The sequence below is a fragment of the Mus pahari genome, chromosome 11 (genome assembly GCF_900095145.1).
Source record: "Mus pahari chromosome 11, PAHARI_EIJ_v1.1, whole genome shotgun sequence".
NCBI lineage: Eukaryota > Metazoa > Chordata > Mammalia > Rodentia > Muridae > Mus > Mus pahari.
In genome coordinates this window covers 55788894-55803777 of record NC_034600.1, presented here as the reverse complement: position 1 = coordinate 55803777, position 14884 = coordinate 55788894, and the positions used below count along the sequence as shown (strand labels likewise).

Sequence of the window (14884 nt, the reverse complement as noted above, 5' to 3'; positions counted from 1 at the left end):
ATGAAGCAGGTTTTTGATGCTGCTCATCTAAGTAATCTAAATAAACATTTTTATAAAATTCCAAACAGAAAATTACTTTAATCCTATCATTAGTAATTACATACATAACCTTTAAGAGAAAGCTTTAATGATTAGAGTTTAATGTGCTACACAGATTTTCAACTGACAACAGAGATGACTCATAACAGCATCTTACATAGACAAGGAACCTAAAGAACCACACTTACAGATGTATATGCAGTTGGCTGGGTATTCTGGTGGGAGATGGATGAATCCATATGGGTCAATCCCAGGAAGTTAAGACATAAAGGAGGAGTCAAACGGCAAAATAACCTACAATAAACATTCAAAAACGCCAACATATATATTTGAAATACAACAAACTACAATTTACATTATAGTGAAATTTATTAAGACATTTCAGATCATTGTAACTATAATTATCATCTATTTGCATACTATACATAAATGTGTATGTATGTGAGAAGCTTGAGGAGGGTTATATAGTGTATCAGTAACGCTCTGAAAACTCTTATTATAGTTTAAATATGCCTCATATATGACACACCCTCCACAGGCTTGTGTTAAAGAGTTCATCTTCAGTGGGTGGCTCTATTTTAGGAGATAGGGCCAAGCTACAATAAGCAAGTCACCTCTAGGAGGTATGAACAACTGTAAGCATGCTTGGGGTGCTGCCGCCTGCCTGTGCTTCATAGGTACCATGAAGTAGTTAACTCTGCTCCAATATACTCTTCTTGCCATGTGTAGCCTCACTTCTTGCCCCCCAAAAAACAAGTAATGCTAGACTAAAGTCTCTAAAACCATTAGACATAATAAATATTTCTTCCCCTAAGTTGTTTGTGTCAGATTTTGTAACAATCACAAAAAACTAACACAGTGGTGGTTTTGATACTTTTATAAGACAAAATTTTGACACCAGATATTACTTTGAACTTCCCTGAGTCTAGCCTATTATATATAGTATAAATACCTAATATACCTGAATAATAATAAATAGCCTGGATAGCCTGGCTAGTGTAGCTAAAGCCAGTCCTGAAAATTTTTCTAGGAAACAAATGTTTTTTTTTTTCTTTTTTTTAAAGATTTATTTATTTATTATATGTAAGTACACTGTAGCTGTCTTCAGACACTACAGAAGAGGGAGTGAGATCTTGTTATGGATGGTTATAAGCCACCATGTGGTTGCTGAGATTTGAACTCCAGACCTTTGGAAGAGCAGTCGGGTGCTCTTACCCACTGAGCCATCTCACCAGCTCCACAAATAGTTTTCTTAATGTCCTTTGAATTTTCAGTCTTAGGCAGGCCGCTGACTTTCAGTATACCCTTTAAGTCTGACTTAGCCTCTAAATTCTCAGCTGTTCATATACCAAGTCGCTAATTGGTAAATTTAGGCTGTCTTTTTCACTATCATTTTTTGGGGGGAAGGGGAGTTGTTTTTGGAGACAGGGTTTCTCTGTGTAGTCCTGGCTGTCCTGGAACTCACTCTGTAGACCAGGCTGACCTCGAACTCAGAAATCCGCCTGCCTCTGCCTCCCAAGTGCTGGGATTAAAGGCGTGTGCCACCACTGCCCGGCCTAACATATCATTCTTAAATTGCCATAAATTTAAAGGCAGAATTTAGCTGGTAATCAGCAAATATCCACCATATATATATATATGCAACCTAATATATACATAGAACAGTTAGCTCACAGAAATATGCTCATGCGACATCCATGAACAAGACATAAGAGATTTATAATTATTATGCAAAATGGAGGCATTTCTTTTCCCAAGCTCAGTCTACTCACATGCCACTGAAAAGAAGGCTGTAAGCATCGGTCTGATGGTGTGAAGCCAGGTAGTAGTAGTTAAACACACGGATCCTGAACACAGTAGAGTAAACACAGATGCTTAAGAAGAAGATGGAAAGGAAGCAAGCAATCTGGAAAACAATAGTTACAACTTGATTTAGGACTTTATTACTTATTTACTGACACAAGAATTATCACTCATCCTCAGCTACATTTACTGATGTTCTAAAATATAAATACAACAATAGTGTGGGGGGTTTTATAGGAAAAAGGAAATTATGAAAACAAAACTGTACATTTCAACCAGCTCAACATCTTAGATCCTATTTAACTATTCTCTGACAACTCTAATGAGGATAGTAAGGTGCACAGTTTCCCTGACAACAGGGGGCCAACACAGCCTCATAGAATGGCTGTCACTGTCCTATACTTTTTCATTCATCTTTAGCTACAGCTCTTAGTTTTTACAATCTGCATGAATTGCTGCATTGTTTTGGAAGCCTGCATCATAATAGCACTGTGGAAAGCTACTCCTTTTACTCTTACAAGAAGAAACATGAGAAAAGATACAGCAGTTAAAGCATGTGCATAAACAAATATATATTTATGACTGATACGAAAAACTGACCTCAATATAAATATAATTGTATGTTTTTTCTGCCAGCTGTATGAATACTGCAAAAAGGGATAAGACGGGAGTTGTGCTAAAGAAGGTGCACTCTGACCACACAACAATCACAGAGAAGACAGACAAAACCACTGCAAGGGTCCTGTGAAACCACGGGCGCAGAAGGCATTCCCAGTACCACTCTGGAAAATACAAGAAAAATACAGTTAGGAGAGCTACATCAGTATAATGTATTTATAGTCTTTCAGAGTAGCAGCAAATCAGACAATACAGAGAACAATGCAACATCACAGTGGAAAACCAGGCATGACCCTAGGCAAAGATCAACAGTGGTGTTGAAACTGACAGGCATGTGCTTCCTGCTCTGATGCACTGAGGAGAGCATGACATCACCTTTGTGGTATTCCAGCAAATGACACATAAGCTGTGACTAATCACAGGGATACAGCAAAATCCACTTTGGGGATATTCAGCAAAAAACTAGCTGTCCATAAACATCAATGTTACAAAATACACAGAGAATAAAATACACAGGACTGAAAATCTGTGTCCAATTTAAAAAGACTAAGAAATATGACAACTATGCAAAATGACAAAATACACTGTGTGCTTTATTTCTTTTTCCAAAAAAATCCCTGTCATAACTAAGTATAATTATAACATAATGTATAAGGTATGTAAAAGTAAATTATTAATGTTAATTTTCTAACTATTTTTGAGTTACACTTGAATAGCTGAATTTTTAGAAAGTATAGACTGAAATTACCAAGAGACAAAAGGCCTCATATATGGAAATCTCTGAAAGATTAAGGAAAAAGTATATGTAGAAAAAGAAAAAGGAAATTAATAAAGTGTTAATATATGAAAAACCTGAATATAAGAGAATAGTTGGTGAAATTCTGGTTTTATTAGGTCTGAATTCCATCCATTCAACCATCCCATTGAAGACTGAACCCAGGGTTAGAGTGTGCTGTGTCATCTACCACCGAGTTACAGCTTACAGTAAGACTACATTTTCACTTTCTTTATTGGAAAGCTATGATTCAGGCTCACTGCCTCCACATAATCCCTACTTAAACATCCATGCAGATAATTCTTTCTTCTCTTGTCATCTTCATCTCCTCTCTTCTAACGAGTTCATCTTCTAGTCCTCCCAGTAACCCAATCACTCACTCCCACGGCCTTTCCTAGACGTTGTCTTGCTAACAATGGCAGTTGTTCTATGCAGCCCAATTCCTCCTCCCCAAGCAGTTACTTCATCTGTACTGCAACAGTACGGACTGGCCATCAACCGGCGAAATGTTTCTTTCCTTTACCTTCTTACTGTCATTGAACAACTGCAATGTCCGTCCTTCCTTCCTTCCTTCCTTCCTTCCTTCCCCAGCTCAGACCCCACTGTCTTGAAGAGAACAACTCTCCAGTCTCAATGCCTTTACCCTCTCTTGCTTCACTGTACTTGTTTGGTTAAACCACTGTTTGGTCCAACTCCTTGGTTACTTTGAGTCTGTATACATGTACACTGCAGAACAAAGACACACCTTTACTGACTATTCTCACCTTAAATTATCACCAACTTCAAACAGGCCCTTAGCACACCAAAATAGCTTACTATAATTCTCCATTTCCTTCCATATCCATTTTCCCATGTGACTGTTTTGTACCTTCTTGAAAAATCTCCTACTTTGCATTTATTGTCAGTACATTCCCAAGAGAGTATAAGCAGTCAGATGCCATTACCACCATTGAATGCTACACTTTCTTACACTAATGCTGTCTTATCTCACCTCCTAAAGTAAAGCTATTCTCTTCACTGTTCACTATCTCCTATCTCACCTCCACTACCCACGAATACTGCTTCAGAATTCTCTACTGCTTCAATCATTTTCTTCTCTATGATATGATTCCCCAATTATAAAGCTATGTTTCAAACTCTTACCCCCTAATTTACCACAGCTATTACCCTTATCACTGTTCATTTTTACTATTTATTCATTTATTTACTTTTGGTCTCTAAGCATGTTTGATCGTGTATATAAATTGTTTATAATTAATTATATTTTATATATATACATATTTTAAAATCATAGGCATAAAAATATATTAAGAAGTTTCAACAATTTTTTAAAAATAATCATTATGTTAAGAGAAATGCTACCAAATATTATGGAGACAATATTTCATACACTGTTGATAAATTTGTAGGAATTTCTGTTACTATTTAGAATGCTTAGTTTTTAAAGTTTAGCTAATTAATATGGTTTTATACTAACAAGAGTGAAAGCCATGATACACATTTATGGTGAGATCATTAGTGAGAGTGGGTACTTCAAACAGCTTCCATAAAAATTATGAAATGTATTTTATGTAACCTGTTTTATAATCAAATATTTTACTCGTATTTTTAAAATATATCACAGCTCCCGTATCTTTGGCTTAGGAGTATCAGGGAAGAGAGAGTAGGCTCTAAAAGTCAGAACACCAGCAAGTCTGTGGTGTAACAGACTTTCCTAACTGCCCGTAAAAACAAGACTAGAACAATGGCAGCATTAATGGATATGTTAACTTAGAAGAGGGAAAACTTCATGGGGTCTCCCCTTAGACAAAGAACTACAGGTAAGCAATGACTTCTGAGAGAAGGAGAATTAGAAGTAAAATAATAATTTTAGGGTAAGTTTATCAGATATTTAATACTACCCATAAAACAAATTAATAGACAAGTAAAAGTCAGCATTGTATTGATGAAAAGTAATTATCCTCATATAAAAATTACTAACTTTGAAATTCATTGTCATCTATTGGATGGAACACAGGGCCCCCAATAGAGGAGCTAGAGAAAGTACCCAAGGAGCTGAAGGGGTCTGCAACCCTATAGATGGAACAACAATATGAACTAACCAGTACCCCCCGAAGCTCGTGTCTCTAGCTGCATATGTAGCAGAAGATGGCTTAGTCGACCATCATTGGGAAGAGAGGCCCCTTGGTCTTGCAAAATTTATATGACCCAGCACAGGGGAATACCAGGGCCAAGAAGTGGGAGTGAGTGGGTAGGGGAGCAGGGGCGGGGGGAGAGTATAGGGGACTTTTGGGATAGCATTTGAAATGTAAATGAAGAAAATATCTAATAAAAAAATTGAAAAAAAAGAAATTTATGTTAAATTACATACCAATAGTAGGATTATAAAAATATTGGATAAATCGATTTTCTGGCTCAGGTGACTGAAAGGTGTGAACAAATTGGTGAGTTGCGCTAGTTTCATTTTTTGCTACATCTTCTAGATAGAATGCCTGTTCCAAAAGAATCTGCCATTGCACTTGAGTCCTACGGTGCCTTTGAACTGAATAAATCACCTGGAACACAGAGAGGAATAAATTGTCAATATGCCTGAACACTAGGTAAACTTTCTGCTAGAGAACAGGGCTTGGTTGTGTCTTAATAAAAAATAGTACTAGGGGCTGGTGAGATGGCTCAGTGGGTAAGAGCACCCAACTGCTCTTCCGAAGGTCCTGAGTTCAAATCCCAGCAACCACGTGGTGGCTCATAACCATCCGTAACAAGATCTGATGCCCTCTTCTGGAGTGTCTGAAGACAGCTACAGTGTATAATAAATAAATAAATCTTAAAAAAAAAAAAAATAGTACTAATGGATTTTCTAAATGTGACCAAGAATGTTAATGTTTTGAAATGACAAACAGTTCCTATTAATAGAACAGGTATAATTCTTATATCCAGTTGCCAAGAGAATCCCTATCCAGAAACACAAAGTTAGAACATTTCAACAATAACAAAAATGAGATCAAGAGTTTTAGATATATATTTCACTGGCACGCACACACATTTGGGGAGGTGGGTGCCTGCATGTGTGGTTGTGGGCACGTGGAAAGCACAAGTCCCAGCCAGGCATCTTCTCCAGGCATTCTCCTGTTTGACACAAGGTCTCTGACTGAGCCTGGCTCTCGCAGATTTGGCTGACCTGCCTGACCACTGGTTCTCTCATCTCTGCCTCCCAGTCACTGGAACCACAGGTGCATACCACTCTGCCTGGCTTTATACACAGGTGCTGGAGACTGAGCACAGTTCCTCAAACGTGAGCTGCAAGCAGTTTAACTACCGAGTCAAAGAGCAGAAAGCCTTTTATAAAGGGAAACAGCCACAAATCTAATTCACATCCTCTAATGGCATGTAAAACAGCTAAAATTAATAATTAAAGTTACCTGTTTATGCAATTTTACCAAACTTTTTTCACTTGGGTATGTATTACGCTTTTCATCAAAATCTTCATAATCATCCATATTCCTACCCATCTTTTCCTGATAATCTGTAGGACACTAAACAAAAAAACATTTCATGAAATTTTAATGATACAAAAATTTATTTTTATTAAATATTCTTTATTCTAGAAATTTTAAATTTTCTTCTATTGACATTTCTAACTGATTAGGTTTGCACTAGCTAACATTTTCAAGAAAAAATCTCCTAGGTATGTTGAGTTTCTTCACACTTCTACTTTATGCTCAGCTATACTAGCCGGAGACCAGGAAAGTGGAGGGAGCTTACCTACACAAAGTAACAACTATTTGAGAAGATTATTCTAACGAAAGGCACCTGATGAAACTTCAATTATTTTCCTAAATAATAAAGAAGAATCATGAAAAATATAAATGCTTAAGTTCTGAAAGCCACAGTAAGCAGAAAGGGATATATATAATCTGTCATATGACTATTTACTTATTACATATGGGAAGTTTTGCAAGTTCATTAACCTTCCTAAATAGGCCTCAAAAACAACAAATATGAGAGAAATGATTAGAAAGTTTACTCCTATGACCATGACTTTGGCAAAAGAAACAGTAGCTAATAATAACCAGTAGAACAGATTTGGAATATAGAAAACAAATTTCATTGGTAACTTGGGTACATGTGATAGTTTGAATATGCTTGGTCCAGGAAGTGGGCCCACTATAGGGAGGTATGGCCTTGTTGGAGTAGGTGGTGAGCATGGATTTTAATACCCTTGTCCTAGCTGCCTGGAAGCCAGTCTTCTCCTTGCGGACTTCAGATGAAGATGTAAAAGTCTCAGCTCCTCCTGTACCATGCCTGCCTGAACGATGCCATGATGCTCCTGCCCTGATGGTTATAGACTGAACCTCTGAACCTGTAAGCCAGCCCCAATTAAATGGTATCCTTATAACAGTTGCGGGGGGGGGGGGGGTTTAAGAGCGCCGACTGCTCTTCCAAAGGTCCTGAGTTAAAATCCCAGCAACCACATGGTGGCTCACAACCATCTGTAAAGAAATCTGACTCCCTCTTCTGGAGTGTCTGAAGACAGCTACAGTGCACTTACATATAATAAATAAATAAATAAATAAATAAATAAATAAATATTGTTAAAAGAGAGAGAGAGAGAGAGAGAGAGTTGCCTTGGTCATGGTGTCTTCATAGCAGTAAAACCCAAACTAAGAAGTTGGTACCAGGGACTGGAATATTGCTGTGACAGGCCTGACCTTGCTTTTGTTTGGAAGAATGTGGATTTTGGGACTTCGGATTTGGAAAGCAGTGGGATGCTTTATGTGGAGCTTAATGGACCATCTTAATAGAAATATGGAAGACTTTGTTGCCGAGTGTGATTTGAACTGTTCAGACATTGCCCAAGAACAATTCAAGTATGTGGTGTACAGAATGCTTTTATGGTATTTTGGTGAATGTGGCTACTTTTTGCTCTGTCTTAAAGAGTCTACATGAGGCTAAGGTAAAGAGATTTATATTAAATGCACTAAAAAAGGAAGTCTCAAAGAAGCCCAGCAGAAACTTTGTTCTCTGGTTAAGTCTCAGGGAGAGCATTTTGAACAACCATAACAAGCTTAGAAAGGAAAAGTCTAAAATGTATGGTTCAAGTAATAAAGAGGGGCTAGGAAGTAAATGGAGCTGAATCCTGTGTTCAAGGAGATAAAGAGATTAAGGGAGTAGTGATCTCATGGCAAGATCCCACCCAGTTAAGCTTACTGTCTGTATTTGCAGTTGAACAAGGTATAGTTTGGATTTTTAATCTGGAATAAACTACAATCCAGAAATGAAAGACACAGGCTTTTGATCTGGATCTTGAGGCATAGAGGACATGAATAGCTTAGGTCTAGACAAGGTGGTACACGGCTTTAATTCCCGGAGACAGAGGCAAGCAGATTTCTGAGTTCAAGGCCAGCCTGGGTCACTGAAAGTTCTAAGTACAGAAAGGCTTAAATCCAGGTTTGGAAGACCACACCTTTCTTTAATCCCAGCACTTAGAAGACACGCATGCAGATCTCTGAATTCAAGGTCAATCTACAGCAAGTTTCAGTACTGCCAAGCTAAGGAGGGATTACTGGCACAATTGATGCTGGTTAGCTGGAACTAAGAAATTAGCAGTGATTAAGAAGAGACCAGCATCACTGAGGTGAAATATTCTAAGAAGTGTTTTCTCAGAGCACAATGAAGCTGTGTTCCAGAGGTAGGAAAGGTTGTATCTCATGCTGCAGCTGGACTTGGTAATGTGTAAGAATCACCTAGGGGATACTGGTTTTGAAGGTATGAAGGGATCATGGAGAGCAGCTGAGATTTGGCACTGTGAGAGGCCAGGTGAATGTGCAGCCTCAGTTAGAGTTGATGGCCCAGACTAAAGGGGTCATGCAAAGAAGTTAAGTTTTGGCACCATGAAGAGAGCCTATGAGAGTCTATTGGTGAAGCCTAATTGTAGGTGAAGACCCCAGTTTACTGGAGATGCCATTACCGTGGGATGATTACCAAGAACTGCAACAGCAGTGGGGTGGAGTCAACCAAAGCCTAGAGTGCTTCTCCTTTGGAGGAGCTCAGAAGATCATGTGTGGATCCCAGACACTGGAACAAGAAGCTGGGAAGCTGAGGTTGACTTGGAAACCTCAAGATATTAAAGATCCCAGAGCCATGGGATATCTGCAGAGGAAAGCTGCTAACAGGGAATGGAACCAGCCCAGGAGAAAGAAGTTTGTTGAAGTCAACAAAGATGAAAAAGGCGTGGAGCTCTGAAGACCACTGTGACATCAGCCATAGAGATGCAGAGTTTGGAGTTTGCCCAGCTGGTTTCCTGTCTTGCTTTGGGGATGACAGTTAAGTGATTGGGTGATCCTCAGAAGAGACTTACAACTTTGGACTTTTAACGTTGTTAGACTGCTATAGATTATAGGGACTTTGGGAGTTGGACTAAATGTACTTTTTTTATTATGCTGTGGCTAGGTATGGCTCCCATAGATTCATGTGTTTGAACAAGCCTATGGGGGCCAGGAAGTGGAATGTGATAGTTTATCTATGCGAGGCCTGAGGAGTGGCACTATTAGGAGGTGCAGCCTTGCTAGATTAGGTGTGTCACTGTGAGCATGGGTTTTAATGCCCTCATCCTAGCTGCCTGGAAACCAGTCTTCTCCTAGCAGCCTTCAGATGAGGATGTAGAACTCTCAGCTCCTCCAGCACCATGCCTGCCTGGACTATGCCATGCTTGCCTTGATGATAATAGACTAAACCTCTGAACCTGTAAGCCAGCCCCAATTAAATAGTATCCTTATAAGAATTGCCTTGGTTATGGTATCTGTTCACAGCAGTAAAACACAAACTAAGACAGTACATAAAAGGTAATTGTGCAACTTTTCAAATAATTCTTTTAGAGGCATAAAAATATACCTGCAATTCAAGATAGCTTCATTAAAATCATAACAGTATGGCTTATTATTAAATGTTCATGTAATTTATTTTATAATACATAAGACATAATAGATTACATGTGAGAAGATGGTTGCAAGAATTACTGAGACCAAGGACACGTGCTTCATTATGTTCATAGTAGCTTTATTCGTAATAGCAAGAAACTGGAAACAACCCCGATGTCCCTTTTCCAAAGAATGGATATAGAAAATGTGGTTCATTTACACAATGGGACCCAAAAGGACAGGCATGGTATGTACTCACTGATAAGTGGATATTAGCCAAAAAATACAGAACATACATGATACACCCCACAAACCCAAGGAAATAAACAAGAGAGGACCAAGTAAGGATGGCCTTGAATCACACTTAGAAGGAGAAACAAAACAATCATAAAAGGCAGAGAAGGCAGAGGGAGGGGGGAACTGGGAGTTGGATTGGGGGTGGAGGAGGCAGAGAATGAAAAGGCAGGATCAGGTTGGGGAAGAGAGAGGAGAGAGGCCCAGTGGACCAAGAAAATGAACGGAAATCTGCAGCTGCCAGGGCAGGGAACGAGGTGGAGATTTCTAGCAAGTCCCAGAGGCCTGGGAAATAGGAGGCTCCCAGAAGTTAAGTTAATGCCTAACAGTAGGGACATGGAACCTGAAGAGCCCACCTCCTATAGCCAGGCAGGACCCTCAGTGGAAGGATAGGGACACCAACCCACTCACAAAACTTTTGACCAAAATCTAAAAGAAAAGCAGGAATGGAGCAGAAACCTAAGGAGAGGCCAATGAATAACTAGTTCAACTTGAAACCATGGGCAAGCACCAATCCTGACATTACTAATGATACTCAGTAATGCTTATAAACTGGCTACCACAACTGTCCTCTGAGAGGCTCTACCCAGCAGGTGACTGAACAAACATAGATGGAGGTTATAGATGGAGGTTGGAGACACTTATGGAAGAGTTGGGGAAAGAACTGAGGCCTAGAAGTAGATGGGAATCTCACGGAAGACCAACAGTCAACAAACCTGGACCCCTGGGAGCTCTCAGAGTCTAAGCCAACAACCAAAGAACATACAGAGGCTGGAACGAGGTGCTCCTGCACAAATGTAGCAGACAGGCAGCTCAGTCTTCATGGCTGCCCTGTCTGGCCTCAGTGGGAGGGGATGCACTAATCTGACAGAGATCTGCTATGCCAAGGTAGGAGGGTTACCTGGGGCTGCCAGGGAGAGGGCACCCTCTCAGAGGAGAGGGAGAGGGAGTTGGCAGGGATGGACAACTCTGAGGGAGAGACCAGGAGGAAGAGCAGCATTTGAGATGTAAACAAATTAGTTAATTAAAAACAATTACTGAGACCCTAGCTTATTTTCCTACAGGAGATATGCTTTTAATGATAAGACACAATGGTACTGTGAATACGTACCTACACCAATGAATAACTAGCTCAACTAGTTATAATAAATGCCATGGCAATTATTGTAAGGTATTCCAATTACACTCAAATGTTTCACATTTCAAAGTAAAATGTTGCCAATAATTACTACTAAACTTAGAACAGAAAAAAAAATCTATATATAAACGATTCTTTGTTTATGGTAAAGTTTACATGAAAATCCATCTGGGAAACCTTAACCATATATGCTTTAATCACACTTCCCTACATGAAATATTAATTTACAGTACTATATAAAAATGTACTTCAGGAGAAAGAGCAGAAATTATAATATAACATGAGTACCTTTTTAAGTATTGTGTCAACACATTTTCTCAATGGGTGGTTATACTTGATGCTCTCGTTCACTTTACGAACCTCCTATAAAAACAGTAAAATAGAATAAAATATTTAGATTTCTATAAATCAAACATTTTAAATGAGAGTTCACATAGGTTCCAGATTTTAATTTCAACTCAAATTATTTAGCATTATAAGAAGTCTTTTTCATGGAATAAAATTTATTAAGAACACATAAAATAAAGTATTCAAATAGCTGTATTTATATTCTCACTGTTCTATGGATTTCTAAATTTCTCCCTCCATTGTTTGCTTATTTCACATATCACAATGGCTAAGCATTATTTTAACAGTTCAAAAGTTTATAATACATGTGTGTACGTAAAGTCCAACCAACTTCATTTTTGAAGAAACTCCATTTTGTGCTAGACCAGGGGCTAAACTGGAATTCCAGGAAGAAAATCAGAGTGCTCCCGAGCAAACATCCTATGACAACCCACCGCCTCAGCCACAGCCAGTCAGGCTACAATAGCAGGGTCAAGGTACATAGAGATGACTTAAGACATCCTACAGAGAATAGATAACTTAGCCATCCTGTTTGTCAGGGGGTTTTGTCCCCCTGTTCAGTTTCTGCAGATTACACCAGAAATGCAGTTTTTAAAATATTAACTTGCTGGCCCACATGGAAACTCCCCATATATAGTCTTGCTGTGACTATAATAAATACCCTGCACTCCTGGACTCAGGGCTCTCACTCTGACCCACTGTAACAGGGGTGATGAGAGACCTTGCTCTAGAGCTTATAATAAAGACCCTATGTGTTTACTTTGGAATTGGCTCCTCAGTGGTCATTGGGGATACCTGCAACTTGGACACAGCATGTATAAAGAAGCATATGTAGTTTAAATGTTCCCATCTGACAGACAATGTTCCCTCCAAGAGCCAAATAACATCTAACAAAAACCTCAACATGGGTATGAGAAGTCCTTTTTTTGAATTGTTGGTCAGGGCTAGCCTAGTGTTATTACCTTAAAGACTCTATTTCTGAAGACACTGTACATTTAAAGCATAGGGCCCAGAAACCCCTGAGCTAGAACTGATTTGAAAGCCTCAGCCTTGAGGACTCGCTGTCATAGTCCCAGAAGATGCCAGATAGTTCCCAGAGGAAGGACGTGACCAACTGTCCAACCCAGCTCTGATGCTTATGAACCATGACAATGGACAGGATGGCCATGGTAACCATTTGCCTTTTACCCACAGACCAGTGTAGTTCCCACCCTTCTCAAAGAACCTTCTCTTCCCAATGAAAACCACAATGAATCTAATGCATCCAGCCCAGTCTGAAGTGATACATCTACAACTCAACTCTCTCACCTGAGGCTTAGGGGTCAGGGGCAGAAGACTATAAGAGCCAGAGGTCCCTGCCAGAGGATCAGGGAGTTGCTGTGAGATGGTGCCTTCTAGGCTTATCACAAGCTACACACACCAAGTCTCACTAACATGTCTGCATAAACATGAGCTGAACAGGGACAAAAATAACAGGCATGCTGATGTGGATGGGGAACACCCAAGAGGCCTCGACCCTTCACAAAGAACTGCAAGCAACTGAGGAATGCTGAGAGCGGGCTAATAAGCCTGCCCAGGGAAGAAAGACTATAGCAATTGGTTATCTAAATACAAATAACATTATACAGACTGAGCAGCCAGTATTTGGAACATATATGTTTACACACATACATACAACAGATGCACATAACAACAATTAATTAAAAAAAAAGAAGTCATGATTTGAAAGAGAGAAAGGAGGAACAAGTGGGAGTGACTGGAAATAACAGAGGGAAGGAGTGAATGATGTAATTATATTATAATCTCAAAAAATAAAAGAAATAATAAAAAGAGTTCACAACAGGTCTGTCAAGCTTTATATTTCTTCTTTTAATATTACTTCCATTTTTACTGTGTTAGTAAAAATTAAGGTGTTTTTTTTTATTTATTTTTTACACTCCATACTCTACTCCCCAAGCCTCCCATTCACCCTTCCATCTGCTCCACATCCCACACCTCCTTCCCAACCCACATGACCTCTAAACACCTCCAGTCTCATGAGGGTTAGGTGCTTCATCTCTGAATGAACACAGACTCAGAAGTCCTCTACTGTATGTGTGTTGGGGGGCCTCATATCAGCTGGTGTATGCTGCCTGTTTGGTAGTCAAATCCATCCCTCAATCTCACTAATTCCTCCCTTATGCTGTCCACTTTTCCACCCAACTTCATCAGTTTTGGGTTGTTTTTAAATCCACTGAGTACACTTAGTGCTTTCTGTATGTATAGGGAAATAGGAATATCTATAGGAGTATTGTAACCATTCAGGGACCACGTCTTTTAAGAAAGCAGATTCCCCTTATCCCTGTAGCCATGAATTATCAAAATAGCTCCTGGCTATGGGTGGGACTTGATAGCCCCTCTCCCATTCATGCTGGGATTCTGGCCAGTTTGATCTTTTATACGTAGTCACAGCCGCTGAGAATCCATGAGGACTAATTTCTTTGATGGTGGAAATTTCAAGACAACATAGCATTCAAGTTATGTCATGGCTACTGCTCACTGGTTTTATTCAGTTCCACAGTGAGAGATCACAAAGATATGGACTGGGTTTGGTGAAGAAAAGCATGCACACTATAAAGTTAGAGGAACTCGGAAAGAAGATCTGAAGACAAAAATCCCTCTACTGAAGATGCTGTGAAAATGCAAAATCATTTGAAATAGAGTCTGAATTATGAATGCCACTAAAGGGGTTTCTTACTCCAGAAGAACAGTCTGCACAGACAGAAACCATAGCAGCTATGATCCAAAAGGTCTGGATTCCATCTTGACCGGGCAGCAGAAGGTGGCTGTTTCACCCACATGGTAAAGGTTTCAGAGGCATGAAGGATGAAAGAGTGAGAAGACCCTAGAGGCTTGTACACAGCTTCCAGAAGGCTAGTGAGAATCGGGAGTCTGCAGCAGGGTCAGATTCCC

The 14884-nt window shown here is 39.4% G+C and overlaps 1 protein-coding gene across 5 annotated transcripts in view; it reads right to left on the bottom strand.

Annotated features, from left to right (window-relative positions):
- The window catches only part of Lmbrd2 (LMBR1 domain containing 2), a 59411-nt gene that overhangs the window by 22521 nt on the left and 22006 nt on the right, over positions 1-14884 (bottom strand). For all 5 annotated transcript variants that reach the window (XM_029543968.1, XM_021208323.2, XM_029543969.1 and 2 more), the window contains exons 7-12: positions 11873-11947; positions 6655-6768; positions 5607-5790; positions 2443-2624; positions 1812-1945; positions 228-333 (exon numbers count right to left, since the gene is read on the bottom strand). In XM_029543968.1, coding sequence (XP_029399828.1) covers positions 228-333; positions 1812-1945; positions 2443-2624; positions 5607-5790; positions 6655-6768; positions 11873-11947 — 795 coding nt within the window. The remainder of the gene's footprint in view (positions 1-227; positions 334-1811; positions 1946-2442; positions 2625-5606; positions 5791-6654; positions 6769-11872; positions 11948-14884) is intronic.